Source organism: Lagopus muta, chromosome 5 (assembly GCF_023343835.1).
Source record: "Lagopus muta isolate bLagMut1 chromosome 5, bLagMut1 primary, whole genome shotgun sequence".
Taxonomy (NCBI): Eukaryota; Metazoa; Chordata; class Aves; order Galliformes; family Phasianidae; genus Lagopus; species Lagopus muta.
This window is the reverse complement of record NC_064437.1, coordinates 61,338,624-61,365,553: the sequence shown is the minus strand read 5'-3', so window position 1 is coordinate 61,365,553 and position 26,930 is coordinate 61,338,624. Positions and strand designations below refer to the sequence as shown.

Here is a 26,930-nt window from a genome sequence, read left to right as displayed (position 1 = left end):
CGTTTGGTACATATTTGGTTGTAGGTTAAGTTTGGTTCTTGTGTTATTTATGGTCAATAATGAGCTGGGAGAATGAATTTTCTGCACACCTATCTGTACTTTGAGTAAGCACAGGTGATCACGTGATTATACAAGTCTCATTATTTCACCCACGAGACAGCAAGTCATCGTTTGCCTTCTGTTTCTAGTCAGTCTTACCAAAATTGGTTCAGATATTGGATATTAGGGAGAATTTCTTCTCAGAAGGAGTGGTTAGGCATTGGAACAGGTTGCGCAGGAAAGTGATGGAGTCACTGTCCCTGTAGGTGTTTATGGAAAGAGTAGATGCACTTAGGGATATGGTTTAGTGGACACTATTGGTGGTAGATGGATGGTTGAACTAAATGATCTTAGAGGTCATTTCCAACCTTAATGATTCTGTGACAGTGATGTAAAATAAATGAATTCAGTTACTGAAAGGGTAGTGTGGAGAACATCACAAGGGCAGAAATTGTGAACAAAAGAGTTAAAGGTAAATGGAGTTCACTAGTCATTGTAAATTAAGTACTGTGCTTGAAACTTGCCTTTGGTAGACCAACAAGCTTGTTGAAATTAGTTATGCATCATGGGATGTCTCTAGACTCTTATTTCTTCAGCTTTTCTTTGGACAGATTTTCTCAGGTTGTACCTCAGTTAAATTACAGTTATGGAACCTTAACTAGCCCTGTATAGTGGACTCTGTAAACATGTTGTGCCTTAATATGAAGGCAATCATGGGTATTCTGGGCACTGTTTGGACCCAGTGTCTAAACCAGAGCACCAGATACTGATGCTAAGTACCCCCAGGAAAGCATGGAGTGCTTAGTGGGATTTATACCAATTTCCAGTTCAGACCACTCCCAACTATGGAGCTGGTTTTAACCAAAGTTTAGAGCTGAGTTTGAACCTCCAGTCCTATTGTATGGAGTTACGGGATTTTATTGCTTCTCTGCAATTGTAGAGAGAGGGGAGGGGAGCAGGAATTGAAGTCTAATTTTGCATTTATTCTTTTGTTTGAAAATAGTAATTCTTAGTTCAGTAGAGTAGACAGGGAGACACGCATGACAGTAGGACGAAATCTATAGAGTGAGCATGAGTATTGTATTAGGTAAAGCACCTTAGAATATCCCTTTTGTAAGATTAATGAAACATTTGCCTGGCAATGAGCCACAGCCCAAGAAAAAGAAGGACCATTGTGAAAGGAAAAAAATAAATCTTTTGGTTGGCAAATCTTGAAAAGCTCTGATACGCTGCTGCAGGATACTGCAAGAAAGTGTGCGCTCACACAGATGTACACAGCAGCATCATTTCTTCTGTGGTCCAGTTCCTTTGCAAAAACACTTATCAGTGCTGTGCTGAACTTGACTGAATGCAAAGCATTGCATGAGGCACAGGGAAGAAGAAAAACAAAGTCAGCACATAGTAAAAACTGTACATTCCCATTCTTCAGACATCCCACCATTTCTGTTTGTATTTCTCCAATTCTTTTCCCCTGTGGGATCCTTTTACTGAGCTAGAATAATAAGAGATCTAGTCTTCTCATGGTATTTTCACCATGCAGGCGCTGTGAGAGAGCCAGTATTCTTGTTATTTCAGTCTAATAAATGGCTCACAGAGACTTCATGGAATATATATAGAATATGATTTTAATAAGTAAAGAAGGTACTCAGGTGTCAATTCCAGTTTTTGCCTTACAAGCAATTGTACGTTGGTTCCAAGCTGGATAAATACTTTTAAGAATTCTGTTGATGTGTCCTCTCTCTGATGTGCCAGTATCGCACAAGAGCTGCAGGGGGTAGCCCCAGTCACTTCAAAGAGACAGCAAATCACTGGGGCCAGAGAGCTGGCTGTGAAGCCTGGCAGACATGGCTGTGAGTCATGGCACCACTTTGAAACAGCAAAATTGCAGGGTATGAGAGAGCAGAAAAGCCCTGAGAGAAGGTAGTGGGATTTTATTCACTTGCTGGATTCTCCTGGAGGTGCTGCCTGCTGTTTGAAATGTTCTGCCCACTGGCTTGCTGTTCTAGAATGGCAGAAACATCTGCTTTAGGTCTTATGCCACACTCATTAAGGCACCTTGCCTTATCAGTGGGCATTAGCGATGTGTACTTGGGCAAGTGCCTTGAGTTCTGTTTCATCACAGCAGGTTCTTGTAGGGTTCGAGGACAAGGGCAGGGTGGGAAGGCTGCCTATGTTATTTCTGCTACTGTGGCCTTGCTGATGCTGAGTTAGAAGCCTGATTTGACTATGAAGGTGTACTCTTGTCTAGTCTCATCTGCGTGAAGGCACTGCTGGTGCAGTTTTTCCTTGCAGCTCCCCATAGTTGACCCAGTGAGGAGCAAAAACTTCGTAGACTCATTTTGCACGTGCAGGATGAGAGATCTCAGAAAACCGCTGGGACAAATTATAATGCAAGAAAAGATGTGGGCCCTTACTAATTGTTTTGTAGTGGTTCTGTCCAGCATGTCCATGCACAGGCTGAAATAAGGTAGACAACACAGAGTAAACTGAAATTGAGCAGAAGAAGAAGAAACACAACTATTTGACTTAAGAAGTAGTTGAATATCCTGGGAGGACTCTAAATGCAACACTGAATACCATGACCCTACTGCCACTCTGTATAAACCCCAAAAATGTTCCTTAAATGTAGGAATAATATCCAGAGCTGCCACAACTTCCTTTCAGTGTCAGGAATATCAACTCCAAGTTTTCAGGATAATGCTGCGTGAAGAAAGAAAAAGTCTGAGGAAATACTGGTTGGGGTTTCAGTATCAGAGCTGTTTGAAAAGCAAACAGCCGAGCCCAAATTGCCTTTATTTTTTTTCCAAAGTGAAATTGCTGTAGTCTCATGGTTGAAGTAAACATACACACCCTAGACATCTGGCTAAAAATGATTTACTAGAGATACATCTCTTAAGAAGATCTTTTGTACTAAAGACTGTCAGGTCTGTAGTCTGTACCGGACAGTCTGGTTTTAGTCCAGTTGATCCAACTTAATGTAAGAGAAGCAACACAGTGACACTCGTTAACAGACATTTGCAATGAAAATGCGGTGTTACCTGTATCTGGGGTTTGTGTCACAAAGAGTGGGTCACAAACATCTTAGAATGTTTGAGTTCTCATCCTTGGCAAAATACAAGGCTTCAAAGGGAGGCTTTTCAAAGGGACTTTTGGGCAGCTGTTCAACCTGGAAGCACCTGGCTGGACCTAAATAGGTTGCAACAGGGTAACTACAGCAGTCTTACTGCATGGACTTGGAGTAAACCTGTGGCTTTACAACCTAAGGATTCGGGTTAAAGTCTTTAAAGGAGGCTTAAGCATGGTTAGAAATAATTCCATTTTTTTGCAATGGTGTATTTCAGTGGGTGTTTTTGTCTTGTCTTTCTCTCCAGTGTATCCACCGAGACCTAGCTGCAAGAAATGTTTTGGTAACTGAAAATAATGTCATGAAAATAGCAGACTTCGGTTTAGCCAGAGACATCAACAATATAGATTATTATAAAAAGACTACTAATGTAAGTGGATGGTTTTCTTATCTGTGGAAGCAAGTGTTTCTTTCAATGTTTCACTTCAAAACTATGGTTATAATCTTAACGGGCTTCTTGTCCAGGAGACTCGCTTTTAATCAGACAGAAAACAGACATCAAGGACATAAGCAATTCTTTCCCCCTCTTACACTGACGTTTAGCTTAAAAAGATAAACAAATAGGCTCTATTTTTTTATGATTTATTATAACTGCTACAATATAACTATCCATGTTGTGTGTCCTTGACTGCAATCATTTGAAATAGATGGAAACTTGATTCTAGCTCGTTTTGAACCAGTACTAAGATCTCAAAAAACACTGCATAAACAGTGATAGCAGTAACCATAATAAAAATCCTGTTTGTGAGGTAGTGCCACAATACAGGATTATGCATTTTGCCTTTGCTTGGATGTAAATAACTGTAGTATTGAAGTTAGATCGAGCTTGAGAAAATGGATTTTCTGTACCTGTTGTTGTTTTGCTATTAAAGCTGTCCTGAATCAAGATGGGAACTTTGCAGAATTCTTTCAGTTCTTCAGACTCTGTTAATACTAAATAGATTCATACAAAATATTAATTAATCACACCGCCTGGCTCATTTACAAACATAAAGCACTGAGTGATGAATGGCATTTGAACAGTAATTATCAGAGTTCTGCATAGTTCCAAAAGGCAGAGCAGCCAGGTGGGGATTTGTTGGCACTGGAGGGGATCTGAACACATTTCATATCAAATTTGGTACAACTCCTTGGCTCGAGCAAAGCAGAGCTTTTGTGTAAAGCTACAGGCAGTTGTGGCTGCAAGCTCTGGGGAAAGGAAAACAAAATTCCTGTCAGTGATGAACTCTGTGCAAGCAGACCCGATTTTAAGAAGTTTTTTTGTTTCTTATTTCTACTCTTTAAAAACCTGTAGTGAAATAATCTTTTTCCACTTAGATTTGCTTACCCTACGTGTACTTACAAGCAGCATTTTTTTTTGGAGCCCTACACATTTTAAATTTTATCTTCAGTGTTCGTATCTATTTTTTCTTAATAACCTTCCTCCTTTCATCCATTTTATTAATATTTTTTTTAATGAAAGTTTTCAAAATAAACTACGTGTTTGCATTATAGGACTGATCTCTGAGATTTATTTGAAGCAAAAGTCAGTATTCAAATCATCCAGCCAATGTCTTCCATTTTCATTTCTCTTTCCTTCCCCCCCAAATATACAGGGACGGCTTCCAGTAAAGTGGATGGCTCCAGAAGCTCTGTTTGACAGAGTTTACACACACCAAAGCGACGTGTAAGTGACTTTATCTCTGTGTAATCTGGAAACTGGTTCACCTTCCTTAAAGTTTGGGATACTTTGAAATGTATTTCCCTGCTGTCCTTTCCCTTTAAGCGTTTTCAGTTTGTTTCACGTATTAATAGATGGAACAGGACTTGCCCTTAGAAAGTGAGGATTTTATGGTAGACTGCTAACCAGCGCTCTGTTACTAATCTGCCTGGCTTCAAAGCACATGAAAGGTGGAAAATGCTAACCTCCTTCTGTCAGTGCGGAAGTTTCCCCCCTTGAACTTATTTACGGATGTGCAGCTACAAAGAGTCTATCTAATGTGCTTGGCTTTCCACATACTCTGCACTTCCTTCAGGTTTAAAAAAAAAACAGCAGTGAAAAGAAAGAAGGAAAGAAGAAGAATGAAAAAAAAAGAGAACCTTGTCAAAGTTTGTGCTGTGGTCGTGTACAATAAAATATAGCCTGGATATACCAGAGGTGTTTTCCCTGATTTTAGAGATATTGTTGCTTCCCAGCAGTGTTTCACATACAGAAGGAAATCATTGGACTCTGGCACTTGAGGATCTTGTAATGTGCGTGGTGTAGCTGGCTGATGCAACAGCTCCCATAATTCTGCTTCCTATTAAAGTTCCCTGTGTAAAGATCCTCAGCGCTCGCATGCATTGAGCTCGAAGTAGATGTGTATTTTTTACTCAGTGCAGATGGAGATCTTATGTTTTTTATTTCTCCAAGAGAAGATGTTAGCCTTAAAAGGCTGGATGCTTCCCAGCACAGGTGTAAAAGCTTACGCATGACAGTGCAGAGTTAAAATAGAAAGGAGCAGGGTGGAGAAAATAAGAGGTGCCTCCTCCTTTAACTTGGATGCTCACCCCAAGTTGTTCTCCCCGTAAGAAAAGCATTTACTGAGGCCTTTCCTGCCATCTTTACGTTATTTATGAAGGAAATTATATACACAGGTTAAGGGTGGAGCCAACTTTTGCTTTAAAATAACATCTTGACAAAATATTTAAGTGAATGTGAAGTAAATGGCTTGGCTGGTTTAGAGCTGGAAGTCATTGTGAGCTCCCGACAAGCACAGAGCACAGGCATTTCAGTGTTGGAACTGGGAGGCTTTTTGGCCCCGTGGTGCCTTTGGATAATATTATTATAAGTTTGTGCAAACAGTTTACTAAAATACATTGCTGCAAAGCTAGCAGAACTGCAGAGCAGCTCGGGGCCAGGGCAGGCTTTGTGCTGTTGCTCACCTGGCAGAGCAGCCTGGCAGTGGGCCTGTGGCTGCCAGCGGGATGTGGCGAGGCAGCTCTGGAAGTGGGGAGCAGGCAGGAAAACTGGCTGAAGTTTTCCCTCCTTCATTTCCTTACAAAAAAAATAATAATTAAAAAAAAAGATATTAAAAGGAGCAGAATGATGCAAACTATTTTTGTTCTGAACAGCCTTTCTATCTTCCAAAATATCCCCCCATATACTTGCAAGCCAGCTCAGTGGTGTGGATGTTCTGTAAATAACTAAACTGTGAAGATGCAGGTTTTATTTTGTAATGGCTCTGGTGTGCATCCACTGCAAAAACATATCTGTTCACAGCAGTAAGGCAATTTTACTAATGCGGCTTTCTCTTTGTTTTGCAGATGGTCGTTTGGTGTGCTAATGTGGGAGATCTTCACCTTAGGAGGATCTCCCTACCCAGGAATCCCAGTGGAGGAACTTTTTAAGCTGCTTAAAGAAGGGCACCGAATGGATAAACCTGCCAACTGCACCAATGAACTGTAAGGACCGAGGGCTGCAAACTGCATTGGAATCATAGAATATCCCAACTTGGAAGGGGCCCATCACATGGTTAATGCTACCCCAGCAGAATGTAGCATTTGCAGAATTGTTGGCTCTAAAGTAGTGGATGTGTGTGCATATAGATGTGTATGGAAACGCTATGGAAAGGTCTCCAGGAAATGTTTGGTGGAGGACACTTTACACACCCTGCTGTGATCCCTTTGAAAATGGATGAGATCATCTGTAGACCAGTCTTTGTCAGTGCTTTTACACCCTTATTTTCTCAGTTTTGGTCCATTAAACATGAAAATTCATAAATGGCACACATAGCCATACCACACACAGGCTCTTATCCTGTATAAGCTACACCCAGCTGGTTTTGTACACAAAAAAGTGTATTTGGGAACTTTTGCATTAACACAGCATTATCTACCAGTGATAGTGGAAGAGTGCTTTCCTTTTCTGATGCTTCAGTATTGCTCTTGATAGTTTTTTGCTTTTATCCCCATTTTAATTTCTTCACAAAGGCTGCAGTCCCTTACATGATAAAATGTTTAAGCACATGTAATTTAATACAGCTGAAATGCCACAGAAGAATGCAGACTCGGGTCCACAAAGAGGAAATTTAGATGCTGGGCAAGCAGAGATACAGAAATAGAAATGAACCTTTGAGGGAAGTGACAGCATTGTATGGTCTGGGCAACAACATTGGTCCACATATAAAGCTTTGGAGTGCTCACTGCTTTATTTATGATGAAGAATATTGGCTGTGTATGAAAAGGCTTATCAGAAGGATGTGTGATTTTAATTAACCCAGGAAAATGTGCATTTCTTACAGCTATATGATGATGAGAGATTGCTGGCAGGCTGTGCCTTCACAAAGACCAACTTTTAAACAGTTGGTAGAAGACTTGGATCGGATCCTTATTCTCACAACTAATGAGGTAGGTAGATTGTTTCCTTCCATAAGCTACCAATCAGGATGAATGGTTCAGGAAGCAGATGGAAATTATACAGTTATGAAATCCTATTCAAGTTCTCATTCTGTTTGTCACCATCCTCTGAAGTTAGAAGCAGCTTAACTATGTATCCTATGAAATCCTCGGTTTCTTGTCATTATGTCTTGGTTTATGTAACAAAACAAACACATTTTTAAAATGTTTTTGTTAATTTCCCTTCGTATTTTTTTTATGTTTTTAGCATAGTGTTACTGAGAAAATACACATGGCAAACTGAGAGGCAATGTTTATATTTCAGCATGAGTTTCGTGTAGAGGAGTGTAGGAGAGTTCATGATGTTTTTCATTTATCAGCTCAGTTTGATTCCCAGCCATGATATCTAGGTCAGAAAAGGAGAAATTGTCAATAGTAGGTTTCAGATTGTGTCTGAGAGTGAATTAGGTTCACTGAAGTAGCTCTCAGTGGAGGGAAGAAGGGCCCACTGGGAGCACATGAGCAGCCATCCAATTATCCAAAGGTCCTGCCTACCACTGCTTCAGGTTGGGCTATATGAATGCAAAAGGGTTTCATTTGAACAGCATTCTTTCAGAGGACTGAAATATGATTAGTTCTAGCAAGAAACACACTGATTAGTGTATCCACACAGGAATCAGTTCTTACTTATCACATGTACTTTAGAGGAAGATCATGAGTAATGGAAATATTGATTCTTTTGGTGGAAACTTTGAGAGAAAATGTAGAAAAAAGGCTTGGATCATGTTATATGTGTCACCATTACTTTCTAATTTTTCAGAATTCTCAGATTTATTTTTCTTAAGCAAGATATGCTATTTTTTTTACGGACACCATTTGTCTAATAGAGTAGGTTTACATTTCCAGTTGAGAAGATTCTTTGGCTTCAGTAGCAGCTATAAATTTATCTGAATTACTCTTCTCCAAAACATGGCACCTTCAGGAATGGTTTGAGAATGGGGCAGGAATATGTGCTCCCAACTAAGCCAGCAGCATAGCTCTGTGTACCATTACAGTTTCCCCCCCATCCAACACTAACTGAATCCTTTTGTGCATCATTTACACACGATTTCACAAGGGTGGTTGGCGGCGGGCTGGCTGCCATCACAGAGTGCTTGGTGGCTTGGATTGCATCTGCATTTGCAAAGTCTAGAGGGAAACTCTGGGCTGTAATTCTAAGCCTGGAAGAGGATATTTCTTTCTCTTCTTGTATGTTTAAGCATCTTGCCTTCCAGTTGTGTAGCGCTCATGGGCCTGGAAGGATCTCAAAGGTAACCTGAAAAGGCCTTTAGGGTTATGTAAATGATTTCAGGCTCAAATTGTAAGGAAAAAAGCCTGGAAAAACCTCAGGAACACATCCAGTCAATCTGATCAGCCTGCAGCAGGATCTACTGTACATTTATCATGCCTGATGTGTTTGTGTAACTTTGTCCTTGAAGGTCACCACTGCTGCATTTCTGCATTGCCCCACAGCAACCCATTGCTCTGTTTTGTTACCTTTAGCTCTTGAAGGCTTTTCCTAATATCTAAACCTTCAGCTTAATCCAGGGCAAAAGCAGTATCTTAAGAAAGCAAGTTACTTCTCTTGTCTATGAGGTCATGTGTCCCATCTTCTGCCACTGCATGTGGTTTCAAGACCTGATTTCAAGTAAGCTGTGCAGTTTTGCTGAAGCACAGCTCCTCCATGCTTCAGTCTGACCGTACTTTTGCTCATCCATTCCACCCTGGTATCTTGGCTTTCCCACACATGCAACTGTTGATAAAGGGTCAACCTGCTTTGCCCAGCAGCTCCAAAATTGACCAGCCAACAATATGTTCTGCATTTGTGTAAGTGATTATTTTTGCCTAAGCCACCCTCTTTTTTTTTTATTCATTGAAATCCCAGTGCTGGAGACTTTATGCCCCTACATGACTGTGGCCCTTTATGCTGAGCAAAGAGACTGGAGAGGAGATAAGAATCCCACCTTCAGTTCTGAGCTCATAGCTGAATTATATCAAGCTTTCAATATGACAAGCTGCATCTGCAATTCCACAAGAAAGCTTCAAATGCTGGAAGACTTTTCTCATTTGTATAGAAAGTGCTCAATTGTTTCTGGTCACGTAGGGCTGCATTGCTTATACATAAATTACATGCCAGGATTGTCCTTGTGGATCTTCTGAACACCTAGGGAGCAAGATAGGAAGTAATCATTGATCCAAACTGCATCCCCTTGCTGCCTATTACATTTGTCAGCATTTAAAAGCTTATATTTTCCTCCTTTTTAAAATGGTGACCATTTTTTAAGCAATAACATGGCAACAATCAGATTTCTGGCTTAGGGAAAAAAAAAAAAAAGTCAACCAAAGAATGAAATTACCCCAACCCAAAGCACAGCAGCATAAAGCACTGACTGAGGTGGAGGACTCGTCTTGTCAGTGTGATCATAACTTGTGGTTTAGCAAATGAAGAGATTGCATTTAAATGAATGCAGCTGCCTTTAGAAGTTGAAAGAGAAGGAACATTTCAAGGGAGAAAATAACTTTCTTCTCCTGCCAAAACTGTTGTTTCTAGCAAAAGAGCCTTAACCCAAAACTTGGATTCAGCAGATATTATTTCCTTTTTTAATGACTGCTTTGGTCATGGCTACTCTGGGGCATGCAGGCATGAGCACAGACACACAGAGAAGAAAATGTAGTATAAAGAACCCAATCAAGTGAATTTAATTTTCTTTCAGTTGTTTTTTTGCACGTATGTCTGCCACTGCATGTTTAAACACAAAGTTAATATCACAGAATATAAAACAGACATCTAAATTGACCGAAGGAATACAAAGTTGGAAGTATCTTTCCCTCTCCAAATCATTACCACGTGCTGAAGAAAAATGGTTCTATTTAGGATGAAATTTCATTTTTATCATTGTAAGTGAAAAGTCCTCTTTTGATGTGGTTGGCATGTTTATTTCCACTGACGCGGCTAATGTGGATGCTGTTGGACTTCACAAAAGTACTGTGTTATTGGCTTGGCTTTCCTTTCTTTATTCAGGCTCCTTGTTTTATGAGATATTTGAGCTACAGGCAGTTTAGAATGCAATTGCATTAGGGAAATGAGTGTTGTTTTTAAACTGTTCTTTTACCCACGGCATGATTGAGCCAAATCAGAGCAGTTGGAACATGCTATTGCCAGTTTTACTCGCTGGTTAAAAACTCAGTCTATTTCTTTTGTCACAGGAGTATCTGGACCTCAGCGGACCTCTGGAGCAGTATTCACCTAGCTACCCTGACACCAGGAGTTCGTGTTCTTCAGGTGATGACTCTGTTTTTTCTCCTGATCCAATGCCTTATGAACCTTGTCTTCCCAAGTACCAACACATGAATGGAAGCGTTAAAACATGAAAAGAAGCAAGAACATCAAGCTACCTACAGCATACAAAACAACATGGTTTCTCCAGGACCCTAAAGATTCTGCTTGTACATATGAAATATGGGAGGAAAAAAAAAAAAAAAGAGGAAAAAAAAAAAAGAAAACTTGGAGGAAAGCAGTCAGGTCGTACATTAAAGATCTCATAATGTGCAACTTTTATTAAATTTTCCAACGAAGAAGAATGTTTATGAGCTGTGTCCAGATACCCATCACTATCAGTTTTCTGGCTTACCCTCAGCTGCGACAGACTTTGTTTGTACAATGGACCAGTTGGACTTGAGGCAAACTCTGGGTCTGCCTTTCTTGTTTATTTTGTAATATTTGGAGAAAATATATGTTGGCACACACTTACAGAGCACAAATGCAGTATATAGGTGCTGGATGTATGTAAATATATTCAAAATATGTATAAATATATATTATATATATTTACAATGAATTATTTTTTGTATTGATTTTAAAAATGGATGTCCCAATCCACCTAGCAAATTAGTCTCTTTTTTAACAGCTATTTGCTAAATGCTGTTCTTACACAGAATTTCTTAATTTTCACCATCCACGGGTGGAAAATACTTTGCTTTCAGGGAAAATGGTATATCATTAATTTATTAACTAATTGGTAATGTACAAAACAATTAATCGTTTATAGGGTTGTTGTGTTTTTGTAATTTAAATGGCATTTCTATGCAGGCAGCACAGAGAACTAGTAGATATATTGCTCAGACTTTACTAGTTTTCAGATCTTTTTTTTAAAAAAAGAAATATTTACAGTATATAACTAATTTGGGGGAATTAAACTTTTGATTTATTTGTGTTTGAAAACTGCAGTGTCAGATGATTATTCTTACCGAAACCAAATCCTTTAACAAGAATGCCTTTTATTCTCAATACTTGTCACTTGAACAACTGAACTCTTGAGGCAATGTTTCCCATGGTGGAAAACCAATCATTCCACCAAGAAAGAAAGAAAGAAAGAAAAAATTAGAATGGATTCCTAAAGTAAGGCAAGTCATTACCTTGTCTCTAACCATAGCAGGACATACTGCTCTAAAAGGAGCTGAGCTTCTACCCCGGGTTGCACATGCAACAGATTAAATAGATTTCTCTTCACTGGGTTGGGTAATAGGTTCCAGATCTTTTGGCCTGGATCTTTTGCCTTTCAGACTATCCCTCTATTGTAACTTAAGTTTAAAAACAGAGAGGTTGTTTATAATGACAGTTTGCCATAGGAATATCAGCATCTTTTTAAAGGATTAATTCATGCTGACTCCAGTATTTCCTTCTGATTCATTCCATAACAGTAGGTATAGCACTGGCCTCTGCTAAAATATCACTGTTGTTTGTATCTTTGTACGGAAGTCTCGTGTTTGTACTTTCAGAACCCTCACACTGATACGGCCATGCAATATGAATGCAAATTACACTGTTCTATGTGTGTGTGTTTTTTTTTTTAAATTGGGTAAAAGAAGTATTAAAATCTGTTAACTTTTGTACTGACAATAAAATGTTTCTACAGATATTAATGTTAAAATTACAAAATAAATGTCATGCAGCTTATTTTTCCTAATCCTTTGTGTCATACAAAATGGTTTCCTGAACATCAAGTGATGGAATGCATCCAGAAGCACTTCCTTCTGCCCTTATCACAGAATACTACATCCCCAAGCAGTTCCTTCAGGAATAGTATTTTTGCTTCTGCCTTGTAGAATATTGGCTCATGAATAATGTGGCTCATTTGAGTAGATACACAAACAACCTCTGCTGTTTGTGGGATGAGATGCTATGCTGGAAAATGGTTTGAAGTGTCCGTAGTGTAGGCAAAATATATTCCTTTTTTTCATTTATTCAGTCTGTATCTTTTATCTAGTGAGTCATTCATATGGGAGAGTTTGGTGGATGATTTCTGTGGGAGATTTAAACAAAAAAAGTAACAACTGATGGAAAGACAGTCCTCGTGGAAAGAATATATATATATTTTTTCCTTTCTTTTTTTTCTTGAAAATGAATAAAAGGAAGATTGACTAAAGTAGCTCATGCCACTTGAGTGAGGGAACATTCCGGTCATGCTACTCTTGCAGCTTACTCAGAGAAGGGTCTTTTCCACATACTACAGAAGTGTGTCAAGCCTGATCAATATAATGGAAAGGAGTCATTTAAGAATGTAGCATTGTGTATTTAATATGTTTTTGTTCTAGGTTGTTGTGGTTTTTTGGCCATTTCTGTGTTCATTTATCTCTTTTAACTCACAAAGGTAAAGATCTGGATGTTGGAGATGGAGCACAACTTTACAGACTGAAATATATTGTGCCACTTTCCTTTTCCCGGTTTTATAGTGTGCCTCCTGGATTAAGGTTTTATTATTTTCTGTTGTCTGAAGATTTTCTTTTCTTCGAGTATACTGTTTATATAGAGTAGGACACAGAAGCACTCCGTTTTTGGTGGAAAGGCAGAAAAGTGCATGTGGAATTGCAAGAGGAGACTAGAGAGCAGGAAATAAAGCCTAGAATTTGTCCAAAGACAGCATGTCCTTTATTGACACAGTACCTTGGGCTCTTGAAGGAGGGGTTAGGAATTTAAATTGCTATGTCATCTGAGAATAAAATCACCATTGATAAAGTAGGAGCAATAATGAAGAGTAGCCCTATGCCAGAAAACGAATTTATATTGATGCGGGTAATGAGATTTATGCTCTGTGTATAATCACTGTTTCCTGCAGCATCTGATTGTCTTGTCTCCCATTGAAGTATTGATTCAAATCAACTCTGCAGTGTGTGAGAAAACACGGATGTAGAAGCCAGGTTACTGTGGCTGAAATACATGAATAAGATGTTGCATATTTTGTTTTTCAAAATTTAATGTAATTCAGCAAGTAGTGTGGGCTTTATACAGCAGACAAGAAGATAACTTTTGTCATTTTATCTGTTGATGTCATTTGGTATCTGTTCTGTTATGCTTTTACAAAATGGAAGCATTGAATTGCGTTGTGCATTTCAAAGTTGTCCAAGGATGAGTAGGTTTACTAATCTTATTTCAGCAATAACGTGAGCAAAACTGTAGAAAGTATTTTCTGTGTCTGTTGAAAGGATTTCCAGAAAAGAGCACCAGAATAAGGATGAGAGCCATCAGTTGTTTCAGGGAATTTCTATCTGCATAGAAAAAAAACAACAAATGATTGACAGTGAGAGCAACATGACATTAGGATAAGCTGCCTGGAGAAACACTGGAGTCTGTCTCACTGTAGATAGTTAAGACTTGGCTTGGCAGTGTTTGGTATCCTCATCTGAGGCCCTACTTCAACACCAGGCTGGCCAAGATCATCTCCAGGGTCCTTTCCAGCTGACAATTTCTATGATCCTGCAAATCTGCATTATTGGCCAAAGGGAAGCTGGCTCATGTTAAATTTGTCAGTGGGATGTATTGTTCAGTAAATTCAGTTCAGTGATGCATTTAACGAGACAGATTCCTCTCTATTAAGACATTTGGATTTTAAGAACCAGGTCCTGGCTTGCCTCTGATTATTATGGCTGCCAAAGCCTTTCTGACTTTGAATAATTATGCAATGAAAAGCCCTGCTTTGTCAAAAAACTCTAAAGCACGAGTGCCTTGCAGAAGATAAAGTATTTTGACCTTATCAGAGTGGCGTGACCCTATCAGAGTTATCTTGTCAGAAGGAAATGAAGTCATTTTATGTTGAGTTTATTTCATAGTGGGAGATAATATATAAAGTCAAAATGGAATACGTTGATTTTTGTCCAAACAGAACGATTAGCCTAACTCAAAGCAACACAAAGTCCTGCAAGCTCAAAAGTCCTGCAAATAGTTTCACTTTTAAAATGTTTTCTTTTCAGTTCAGATTGAAAATCAGGTTTGGTTTTGTTTGTTTGTTTGATTTTCCAAGAATTTCTTGATGAAATTTCTGATGAACCAGATGTGGCACAAAGCCCACTGCCCCTGCCCAGGCTGCTGTGAGTGAAGGCAGGGCTGGTGACTGGGATTGTGAGGAGTCTGACAGAGCTAAAGGATGGGACAAACTGTTCCAAAGCCTCGCAGGATTGCAAAGGAGGACTAATATTTGCCAGTGGCAGTGGAGGAACTCATCTCCTCTGCTATGGTATCATGCCTTAGTATTGTCTGAGGCAACAAGGAGAGACTGAAGGCACAGGACAGTGAATGAAAGCCCTGGTGCTTTACAGAGAAATCTCTGATTTGATATACTGGAACCCAAATGAATTAAAATTTATGGAAAATAGAACAGTCCCTGGCAGTCCCTGATTTGTTAAAAATCCCTGATTTTTAACACATCTCAAAGAAGAAATTAGCCAAGGTGCAGTGTTGTGCCAAGGCACGTTTCCCTGGCACAGCTATAATTTTAAGTCTATTCAGTAGCATACATCCCTTTCTTTTCCAAAAGCTTGCTGCCACAGTGACTCACAAACTGAAAGCTCAATACTGCTAAATTCAGTATATGAGGGATCTGAGATGGGAGCAGTGCTGGAGAGCGTGCAGAACAGCAGGCTGTGTCCTGGTCTGTAAGAGCAGCTGTGGCACGGCTGGAGAAAATGGCATTGCATCTTCTTGCATTATTTCTGATGATCCTTCAGAAGGAGCCCAGGTGTGATGTGCTAAGGCTCAAGTACCAGCTGTGCTTGGGAGCAGCTTGTTGCTTCAGAGTCCCCATACCCATGCACCTGGGGAAGCCCTGGCCAAGGCCTGTGGCCTGCAGTGGGGTTTTCTGGCGAGCCACCAAGCGTGGTAGCATGAGCACATTGTTGTTCCTTGCTCTCCTTGACAGTGGACAGAACTTCACACATAATGCATTCATTGACTTCTAGTAAAGTTGTTCCATCTAAGCTTTCTGTAGCAGCTTTCTCCATTACAGCCGCCTGCTCCTCCCACCACTTATGAGGAGTACTGCCAGTTTTGCAGAGGACAGGACAAGGCTTGCAGTGTGCAAGGTCCACCTGTGCACAGCTAGTTCACAGATGAGGGATTTTGGGGGCTGCCTTCCTGCTGGTGGTGCAGAAGATTCATACAGAGGGCTTCAGCTGAATGGAGAGTGAAGATTCAAGCAATAAATTGGAGGGGAGGATCCTTCCCAGCTGGTACTGGCTCTTAATTCAAAGCGTTTCCTTGGGAAACTGCTCATTTTCTCCTCACCAGCTCCAGGAAGCCACCAGCTTCTGAAGACGTGTGTGTGCTCATCTCCTCAGGAGCTGCCAATAGGCTTGGAATAAAACAGCCGTCATGCAACATGCCTGCTGCATCCAGCTTTTCTGAAGCATTTTCCTTCATGAACACTCCCTCTCCTTACCAGCTTCCTTAGCTATTTTTATTTACTTTCATTAAGATATTTGAAGAAGAATTTGCATTTTTCAGATCACAGATTTTAGGGAAATAAACAAAGTATAGTGCTAGGGAGTTGTAAATAAATAAAAAAAATTCTAAATGTAAACTTCTTTCTATCATTTAAAATTTCCACAGTTCTTATTCCTGACAGCTTTTGTGCCAAATGATGGGCTTCTTCAGCTGATGTAATCCAAGACGCAATTCACAGGAGAGGAGATGTAATATTCTACTTATTAGCAGTCAGTGAATTATGATCCACTGGTTTGTTAATGCTCAGTAGCCTTTTGGGGTGATTTTTCAGTAAAAATAAAATGTTTATCTCTCATTATCTGTAAAGATTGGATCTGTACAAGAATTCTTGTAGGTCCGGCCCTACGAATTGCTAAATCCTGAGGCTAATGTCATATAAATGTTCAGTAGTCATATAATAGATGTAGTCATGACAGAGTTTTGGAAGATTCAATAAAACTGTTACAAACCAGAAGAAATTCTAAGGGAGAAATGTTTTTATTATGTAAGTAAAAAGCAGTTTTTCCCTCAGTATTTGGCAGTGCTTGCTCGCTCCTCTCATTTGACTTTTTGCTTCATTGTTCACAAATACTCTGCAGATTCTCATCTGGTTCAGCAATTGGGAAACAACAATCACATCCAGGGTGGTTCCAGCAAGTCTTAAAATCACCCCAAGAATTTCATGCCCAGTCTGCCTTTCTGACCCAACTGTCCCAAAGATGAAGGATCCAACTTGGATCCAAACTTGAAGAAATCATCAGTTTCTGGGCCCATCTAAAGCCTACAATCCTTATTTTTCTGCTGTCTCTGCAGTTTCGTGATAGGACAATAAACAAGAAGACAGAATCTATTCTGGGTTTCCTTATGCCTTCTTTCCCTGGTTGCAGGCAGACGAGAAATGAGAGCTGCTTTCCATGGCCTGGCTCCACTGCTGCTCCTGCTGAAGCTTCCCACATCTCCTGCCCTCACACCCATGGCCTGGAGCACACGTCACATCTCTGGTTAGACAGCATACGGCCTCAAAGATGTGCACGTTTGTTCCGATTTCTTTGTAACTCAGCTGAGGACAGCCATTGCTCCATTAATCAACCCCCTCTGTTTGACAGTCGGTAGATTTATGACATCAAGTTTATGAAACCAAAATGCAATTAAACGCAATCACTCAGTTCAGCTGGAGTTGCCAGATACTGCTAGTGAAATCTTTTGCAAACATCACTCGAGCTGAGGCTTCGACAAGCATGGAGTGAGAACAAAGGATGAAAGGTTTTCCTGATTCTTTTTAAGTCGCTTTAAAAAAGCCACCAAATGTTCTGAAAGCATTTTTTTAAGCAGTAAGGACCTGGGAGTCCCTTTGCCATTTCAGACTTAGGGCTTTGCTTTCACTCATGGGGCAGAAGTGGGAGCAAAAGGAACACTGAATGACAGAGTGGGAAGTCAGAGGGTCTTTTTTGGTTTCTGCAGGCACGATGTCTGCTTTCAGTCCGAGTGGAGCAGCAGGCATGAATGACATGTTCCTATTGGGGGGAACATTCCCACTTAGTTAATTCATAGCAAAGATATGATCCCAACATAGCCAAGCTGCATGCTGAATTTGTAAACACTTTCTTAAATAGCTTTGGGTTTCTTCTTCTCCACGTTGTTTCTCAGCACACCCATACCCCAGCAACTGACTTCCAGAAAAATAGCAAGCAGTATAAGTAACTATTATTACTACTGAATGCAATTGTTTTTCCTCAAATTGAGGGCAATAGCTGTGTAATGAGTCCCAGACATTTTGAGGTTTTCCTCTTCCATCCATTTTATATCTTTTGAGAAAGAAACGCTTGGTATTCCTTGAGGTTAGGCGCATTAACAAATGCAGTGGCAATAATGTTGTTGCTATATCTGTTGCTGCTAGAAGCATGTATGATTAAAATGTGCTCCTCATTTAGTTGCAAAACGGAAAGATGCTGAAATATTAGTGCCTGTGCTCCTTATGCTGGCTACATATTGAGTTGATTCTCATTTGGGGATCAAGAGTATATTCCTGCACTCAGTGGAGGAGGATGTCCCAGCATATTTTAACCCAGTGGAAATAACCCAACACTTTTCTGACGATGAAAGATGAGACTCAACTTCCAAAGAGATAAAGAAGTTAAACAAACAAGAAAAAACCCACAGGTTTCTCTTTTTGCTGTGTCCATGTGTTAAGTCACTTAAATCTTTTGGTGTTTCTGGCACCTACGTGTCCTAGTTCTGTGGTTAATAGTTATGAAAGGGCAGTAATAATTGTCATAAATTTATTATAAATTATACTGCTATCTTTATCTGAACTTCCATTGTGACTCCACTATGGAGCCAGCAACTAAGGCTCAACTTTGAGTAGTAACAAGGGTCCTCAGCAAAGTCTTGGTGCGTTTGCTGCCACTGAGAACCATCCTTTTGCTACTAATGTTGTGGTTAAGTTTCTCATGGTGTCAGAGCAGTGCAGTGAGGAAGCTGCCTCCTTCTATAAATCCCTGCTCTGAGCTGTTGTTTAAGAGGCAAATACTGAAAGGTGCAATGCTTGTTTTTAGCATACCATTTTGAGAAACATGCATCACTGACTAGTAAGCTTCTGCTGAAGAATGGCTGTCCGTGTATGTCTAAATACATGCCAGCATTTTGAATGCTGAGGCCATCAGTTGGATTTTGTGTTGAGGGACATGGTTTAGCGAGTACTGTTGGTGACAGGTGGATGATTGGACTGGATGATCTTGAAGGCCTTTTCCAACCTTGGTGATTCTGTGATTCTGTGATCAATCTGAAGGGAACTACTACTGTGTACTTACTGTCCATGTACTTGGCCATTTCATTACAATAATTTGCTAGAGAGAAGCTTCACATAAAAGGAATGTATTTACTTCTTCTAAACCACCAGCCAGCCATACAGAACCACAGCTGCATGGCAGATACTCTGGCAGGTGTGCTATTTCCTATCTCATGTGGCCATGGGCCTGGCAGTCAGCAGTTACCAACTGGAGCTGCCTTGCCGCAGTGATCATTGCTTCCCAGATCCAACAGAAAAATGTTGGTTTCCCCCCAGAATCTTGTGGAAGCTGGGAAGAAATGGTGAGCATGTCTGCTGCCTCTCCACTGAAGGGCTGCTGAGAGGCTTTGGAGAAAAGGCACTGTAAGTCCAAAACTAAGTCCCTGAGAAGAATGCTGTATGAGAGTCACCTTCTCTACTCTCCAGGCTGCTCTTCCTACAACAGCACTATCAGAAGAAGCAGCAGCATATGGGGTAAAAGTGCATTCTTCCCCGTTTGCTTTCTTCCCTAGAAGGGCCCCCCATCTTTGCTGAAGCTGTGCAGGTCACGTGTACCTGATCCACGTCAACACTGCTGGCTGCAGGAGCAAGCAGCTTTCATCCTGGCTGCGTTGGCTGCCACTTGACCTCCTTAAAAATGAATCTCAATTTTGCTTTAGAACAAATAACCACCTTCCAGAGCTTCTGCAATATGATCTCCTAGAGACAGCTACTGCACTGACTGTATAACCTGGACACTGCACTCTAGATTTTGGATGTGTTTTGATTTTGCCAATTATTAATTTTATAATGCGTCCCTCAGGTCCCGTATTAATGGACAGCTTACAGAGGAGGTCTGGGTTACTGTTTATCACAGCCCTCAATACTTTGGCATCCCTTGAGTCAAATTTAGCTCTCTGGATTCTGCTTGCCAAGTTAAAGCCTTTAGCATTTTTATAATCTCCAAACACACGTTTCTTCATCTCTCAGATTCAGCCTTGGTGATTCAGTACACGTTCGCTGCTTGAAATCAAACCATGATGAAATCTCTTAATAGTCACTCTACGAAAATATTTTGTTTAAAAAACACTCAAAACTTAATTGGAATGAAAACACCAGCAGATGGATTGTAGTTTGAAGCCCTAAGTCTGAGACGCAGCTGGAACAGCAGGAATCAGAGAGACACTTCTAAATCTTCCTCTTCCTACAGGAACGTTTCAAGGCTGCTGCGTTTTGGCAGGCAATGCAAAGCACCCACTTGGGTTCAGCCTTCTTTGACCAATATCGTATGCTGCTGTCACATCTGTCACTTAGATTTGCAGATAGCCAGAGAGCGCAAATAAAGGGCTGTATCTTTTCCTAAGCTCCACAAAGGGTGCTCATGAACATGTGCCAAAACATCGCTACTGCCAGCTCTGAATAATGACTTTAGTAAAGTAGTTAATTTCTTCTCAGCACCTCTAATGAGACTTACTAGAAGATATGATGTAAAAAAAAGATTATGGATAACTTGTTAATTGGAGGAGTTGTATTTATCCTTTATCTGCATTGTCTGGCTCTTAGTTTTGTCCTAAAACTGAGATCTAATTAAATTAATATAAACATTCATGAACTTCCTAGACAATTTGTGCTGTGTTTTATTTACATTAGGTCAGTTATCCAAACGGTTTCAAATCCTGTATATTCACAGTGATATTCCTGCTATGAGTTCAACTGGCAAAATGCTGTAAGTTTTCAGAACCAGTTCCCTGTTCAATTTCTGCTAGATAAAATTCCTTCCACCTCAAGAACAAATTGATAAGGATGGAATTAAATGCCTGGAGGCATTGCCATTGCCCAGGAGAGTGAATATTTACATGCCGCATAGCAGCATCTTGTTTATAATTGGAAACACTGGCTCTTCAATTTGATCATTTTGGTTCAGATAAAGAGGAGAACAAATTTATGAAAAATGTAGTTTCAACACTGATGCTGTAGGAGGGACATATGGGAAAAAAGAATATCCTTAAATTAATGCAAATGCATCAGAGCAGCTTTTGGATAAATTCTTCAATTTGGATGTTTGCTTTTAGGTTACAACAAGCAAGCTATTGGGACGTGTATGGCATTTTCCAAAATTACAGATACAAAGATACAAACTTAGCTCATCACGCAGCGAGAATATCAGCAGCCTCACGGGTCAGAAAGGAGGCAGTCCCTGCTTCTGGAGGAGGGCCCATCCCTACCAGCAGCAATGCAGCAAATCTACTGAGCGCTTTGGAAGTTTAAAAAGGCATCAAAAGGCATTTAGCCATGACTGCAATCTTAATGCTGCTGACAGGTCTTTTGTTTTATTTTGGTTTTTGATAACGTGGCATGAAAACTGAGATCAGGTGGTCCTAACCAGCTGACTGTGATTGCAAAGCAGTGTAAATGGTTAAGGATATAAAGCAGACTTTCAGCTTGAAGGAATTGTCCTTGCTTGAACTACTACAGAACCACATAATTATTTTAAGACAATTACGGCTATGAGAATAAGGAGAATTGGAGGCAGAATGTTTTAAAGCAGAAGGGGAAAGGATATCTCCTGTCACTCTGGACCACTACACCTTTACAATGCCATAAATAGTTTATTAGAGTATAACTCATGCTCTCTTTATACGTATTGCTTTTGCTTATTCTTTACCAATGGTATTATTGCAGTGTTTTCTGTGTGAGATGGAGATGACCTGTGGGGAAGGGGTTTTAGGTGTCTTTACTGCTTCATGTCAAGCAAGATCAGCTCACGGTGACAAAGCAGCTGTCCCCTCACAGACAGGAGCGTGTCTGGTGCAAGTAGGACATCCCAGAACTCTGCACTGCCTACCACTGATCACCTTTGCTAGGGCCAAAGTTGCCAGAGGAGGAGAAACTCCATAGCAAATATAAACAAGTCCATTTTAATAGCTGGCAACTATTAACTTTTTTTTTTTTCTTTTTTTTTTTTCCACAGAATCACAGAATTGTAGGGGTTGGAAGGGACCTCTAGAGATCATCGAGTCCAACCCCCCCTGCCAAAGCAGGTTCATCCAGATTCAAAACTCTGTATTGTGAAGTTGCCTTTCTGGACAGTGCTGAGGACAGCAGGAGTCTCTCATTCATTTGGCCGTATGAGAGGGTCACAAATCAAATGTAGATATGAACTGGGCTGTAGAGATTCTGGCAAGTATTTGCCAAAATATTTGAATATTTGTTTGGATTTTGAACAGAATTCACTTTGGCCTCATTCTCTCTTCTTTGGTGTTCTCACATGATGAGTCCTGAATTCTTACTATCTCTGGACATTTAGAAAAACAACCTTTAAAATCATTGGCTTCAGCAGAAGCTACATTCTGTGTTTTCTTTGTTTGCATCAGAGGTGCTTGCCCAGGTGGATGGTAACTGCTGAGCCTGAACCACTGATTGAGCATCTGGGGAAAGGACCTGGTCAGCCCTGGGAGCACAGGTGAGGGCAATTCAGCTGTGTGACCAGAAGGGCTGGAGCCTGGCTGCACCTCTCTTAGACCCCATTTAAGGGCTGACTGCCACTGGGGAAGGTTCTCTTCCTGGAGATCCCTCCTCGGTGAAGCTTTCTCATGTGAACCTAGAATCTTCTGGTACAGGTGAGCAATCACCTTCCCTTCCTTTATAGTACTTTTTTATTGTGCCAGGCTTCTTGTCATCACATCTCTGTTGTAATGCTTTTCCCATCATATTAATCTGTCCAAATGCTACACCAGGTCTCTGAAAGGAACAGAGGGGAAAAAGCAAGTGCAGTGCTTCTGGCTGACTGTAGCAGTGTTAATGACTAAAGAGTTAATATTGATAATTCTATCTCATAAGCATAGTGTAAGATTAATTTTAGGAAGAAAAAAGGTATAGGGAAATATAGTTGGTCTTCCTTTTGCTGAATGTGAAGTTTTGGTCTGAATGGGGCAAAAGATCTGGTAGCAGGATGGAAATACCCTTGGGGAAGTGGGGTGAGGAGCAGCTGTGCATTTGTTAATAGGTGTCAGATGATGTGGCTTTAGCACAGGGCATTCAGCAGTTCTCTGAGCAGTTGAATGGTGAATGAAGGGGAGAAAGGAGAATGTCAGGACAGAAGTCCTGGCCTGTGTTTAATAACAGCAGCATCTAGTTGGGATGTAATCTGTCTGTGGATTCTCTGCATTCAGCTGAACTAGATCTGTCAAATGTTATATCAAATGTTAGTTAGGGCAATCAGGGAGTTTATTCAAATCCTGAATAAGCACACAAAGCAACAGACAGACACTGTTTTGAAATCTAGTTAACTGTCAAATTGTTGAAAGGTGAGCTCCCAATGAAGTCTGGTAAACCTGCTTTCCTTTATCCTTCTGGAGTAGCCAGATTCACAGTCCCAGATATGGTTTATCTTCCCCAGGACAGAAATTGGGGAAAAAAATATTTTACCACATATATCTTAAGGCTAATGAACAAACTGTTTTTGGGATTCAGGTGCCATGTCATCATTGGGTTGATCAGCCATGATATGTTCAAGGCACAGAGTTTTTTCTTGAGGTTGTATTAAATGTTAGAGTAAGGACTCTCAGAGTAGCTGGGGTTGGAAGGGGCCTCAGAAGGACCTGATCAAGTAATGTGTTTGTATTGGCAAGGTAAATGCGAGTATCAGCAAGTGTCAATGAACATAGTAATATAAGCTAATAGCGAGGATGTTTGCATCCATACACACACAGAGAGTCTGTGAACTGGACTTCATTCTGTACCAGTGGAACCTTCCTACATTGTGTTTCTAAAGCAGGATTAAGTTGCTGTTATGGTTTCTGGTTGTGGCTATTTGATTACAAACTAACTCTGTTCTAACAAAAGCAGTCTTTAACACAAATGGTGTATTTGGTGTTCAAAGCTTTCCTCTGTTGTGAAGGCATCAAGTAATCAGTAAACCTCCATTTCATCATTCTGAGTATAGCCTTTAGCATAACAGGTTCTAAAATCTGCTCTAATGGCTGTTGGAAGACAGCATAGGAGGGGGCATGTATGTTATGCAATAGCTCAGGAGAGGCAAGATTATTGCTTTTAGAGCTATTTTTAAATTAACTTTTGAAAGTGTGGTGTTTGAGGAACTGCTCAACACCTACCAGTTCTGGGCTACATGTGAAGTCTTCCTGGCATCTATGATTATGTGAGCAAAATGATGTTAATGTCTTTCCTGGATATGTCTAATTAGGAATAAAAAAGCTAAAAGTGCCAATCTACTGATGTCTTCTAGGAGGTATTACAGGTTTCAAGTGCCAGTTTGAGTCAATATTCTCCGAAGCAATACTGTGAACTCAAGGGCTATAGCAGTAGTCATTGAGTTTATGGTATGCTGTAGCAGTTGATAATATTTCCTACAAGCATTAAACCACTGTTACAAATGATTCTGTGACCTCCTTGCCATACCCCTTTATTTATCCTTGTTATTAGATCTTTCTCCCATTTGCATGTCTTTCCCATGCTAAAAGTGTTATCTTAATTACTGTAAGTCAGATGAGAAACACCTGCTCAGTATACTGCTCTAAAGCAACATAAACACCAAAAGTATTTGATGGAAGTAGGATTAGGTGGATTTTAGGGTGGATGTGTGTGCTTAGTGTCTTTAGTAGAGTCTCTTGTGTAATTATCGCTGTTTAGGGGTTGGTAAGTTCTTTTTTTGAGTAGAAATACTTTCCTGTGAGGAACTTGAAATGCCAGAGAACAACAGAGAAATCTGCTTTTACTTCGTTTCTTATTCAGAGGGAGCATTTCCTTTGCTGTTTTCTTAACAATCATAAGATGAAGACAAAGGATGTTTAAAACATCTCATTTAACAGTTACAGAAGTTAGTGCGGCTCTATAAGAACTAACAGTTGATCTCACACTCCTTTTAACTTTATGGTCATCCCAATTCTATGATATTTCCCAATGATAGTGAGATTTCCAAAGCAATACTCCGAAGGCTGAAATGCTTATGGAATCTGGGAGTTATGAAGAACCCCTGCAGAAAGCAGCCACCTCTTGCTATGCACTTTGGTGATCAGGTTCAGCAGGTGCAAGGAGTTGAGTGGTTTGGTGATTGTAGAGGGGCTGCAGCTGGGTTGCTGATGGCTCAGGGTGCCTCCCTGGTGGGATTACTTCACTATGGTGTGGGAATACACCAAGTAAAATGTAGTTGCAGCATTTCTGGGGAGTATTGGTGAGTGTGAGATGCGTCTTCAGCTGAAGCTGTGTGAGGTTTCCAGAGATGCAGCCTAGCAAAGGAGCAGGTAAGGCTGCACCCAGGCCCACACCAGGAAGGGCTTCTGTTGAATTGTTTGCCTGGAGAAATGCTATGAGGAAGAGTAGGAAAACCTCCGTTTTCCTGGAGCAGCTGGCTCTTCTTTTTTTGGTTGCAGTTCTGCTTTTCTGCCTGCTCGTGGCTGTGTGAACCTACAGTGTGAGAAGTGCATCAGGAGCAGCTGTGTAAGCTGGGTGTACATCCCCATGGGCTGGAAGGTGTGCATGGCTGTGTTCCTCACTCTGAGGATGATGCTGCAGTATGTGCTAGGATGCTGCAATATATATTAGGCTACTGCAACTGCACTGCGATGTGGTGAAGAAGGAAAGGGGCTGAGCAACGGGTATGTGCTGTGGCAGTGCATGTAGCATGGGCTGTGGCTGTTGGCCCATGCTAACAGCAAGGGCCTCCATTTCCTGCAGTCACTCCAGCCTTGTTCTTTCTCCATGAGCTGATTTGTCTCTGTTGCCATTTTTGTTGTTATTATTATCTCTTCTCTTTAACAGAGGAACAGACTTGCCCTTGTGGTCTGGAAGGTCAGGCACGTGCTGGCTGCCTGTTGATGGGGATGGGAGCAGAGCAGCAGGCTGGAGGAGCTGCTTCACACTGTGCCACGTCCACCTGCCTTGAGGTGAGTGCCCACGGCTCCACGGACCCCTGTGTGAACGTGCTGTGAGTCTCTGCATTGTCGGGGCAGTGCTTCAGCTCTTGAGAGCTTGGTCAGTGTTTGCATAGGGTGCTCCTTGTGCTGGCTGCCAGCCCAGCGCTGTGATGTTTTTTTATCCCATGTTGCTCTGTTGGCACCAGGCAGGCGCTGGCAGTGGCTGTGTTTGGGGCACCGTGCAGCTGGGTTTCATGGCGCCTGTTGGGAAGGACCTTTGAAGTGTTGTGCAGAAGTGTTTGTTTCTGTGAAGTGCGAGATAGTGCTGAGGCCCTGGGCTGTGGATGGTAAAAATATGTGCTTTGAGCTGTGGACGGTAAAAATTGTAACATCTGATAACTTCTTCTAATGGTGAAGTGACTGAACCCTCTCCTGCCAGTTCTTTCTCTGTGATGAAAACTTATGTATGATTTTCTTATGAAAGCTATATAAATATAGATCTTCTGTTGCAATGCAGTAGAGTTGCATTTCTAAGTGTGTATCGGTTTGTTCCTTTAAGTTAAGCTGATGAAAAACTGAGGGCTGGGCACTGTGGCAGCTGTGTGCTCCTGCAGTGTCACCAAAGTGTTCTGGCTCCCTACAGGACAGTTCATTTGATCTGTTTCTGAGGAATGGACCTGTGGATGTTAATATTGCTGCATCTCTCCAGCTAGTTAGCGCTCACAAGTTAGGAGGCATTGGTTGGACTTGTTTGCTGAGTCAGATTTCTACCAGTCTCTTTAATTTATGCTGCATTCTGTTATAAGCTTATGACTATTTCTGTGATGAGCTTTCTAAGAATACATACAAATACTTGTTTTCACAGGTCAGAGCATCCAGACACAAGTGCCATGCATGTGTAAAAAGAGTCATGTTAGACTTTATTTCTGTTGTATATGTGTTCTGCCAGCCTGATCCTGACTTTACTGTTGCTTTCCA

At 40.8% G+C, this 26,930-nt stretch overlaps 1 protein-coding gene and 1 long non-coding RNA gene across 5 annotated transcripts in view; both read left to right on the top strand.

The window, feature by feature from the left end:
* The window catches only part of FGFR2 (fibroblast growth factor receptor 2), a 75,099-nt gene extending 64,037 nt beyond the window's left edge, over positions 1–11,062 (top strand). For both annotated transcript variants that reach the window (XM_048945103.1, XM_048945102.1), the window contains exons 14-18: positions 3,411–3,533; positions 4,759–4,829; positions 6,449–6,586; positions 7,426–7,531; positions 10,766–11,062. In XM_048945103.1, the coding sequence (XP_048801060.1) occupies positions 3,411–3,533; positions 4,759–4,829; positions 6,449–6,586; positions 7,426–7,531; positions 10,766–10,930 (603 nt within the window). In that variant the 3' untranslated portion in view covers positions 10,931–11,062. The remainder of the gene's footprint in view (positions 1–3,410; positions 3,534–4,758; positions 4,830–6,448; positions 6,587–7,425; positions 7,532–10,765) is intronic.
* Positions 11,063–22,520: 11,458 nt separating this feature from the next.
* The window catches only part of LOC125693908 (uncharacterized), a 152,774-nt gene continuing 148,364 nt past the window's right edge, over positions 22,521–26,930 (top strand). For all 3 annotated transcript variants that reach the window (XR_007377299.1, XR_007377300.1, XR_007377301.1), the window contains exons 1-2: positions 22,521–22,700; positions 25,858–25,982. This is a non-coding gene — a long non-coding RNA (uncharacterized LOC125693908). The remainder of the gene's footprint in view (positions 22,701–25,857; positions 25,983–26,930) is intronic.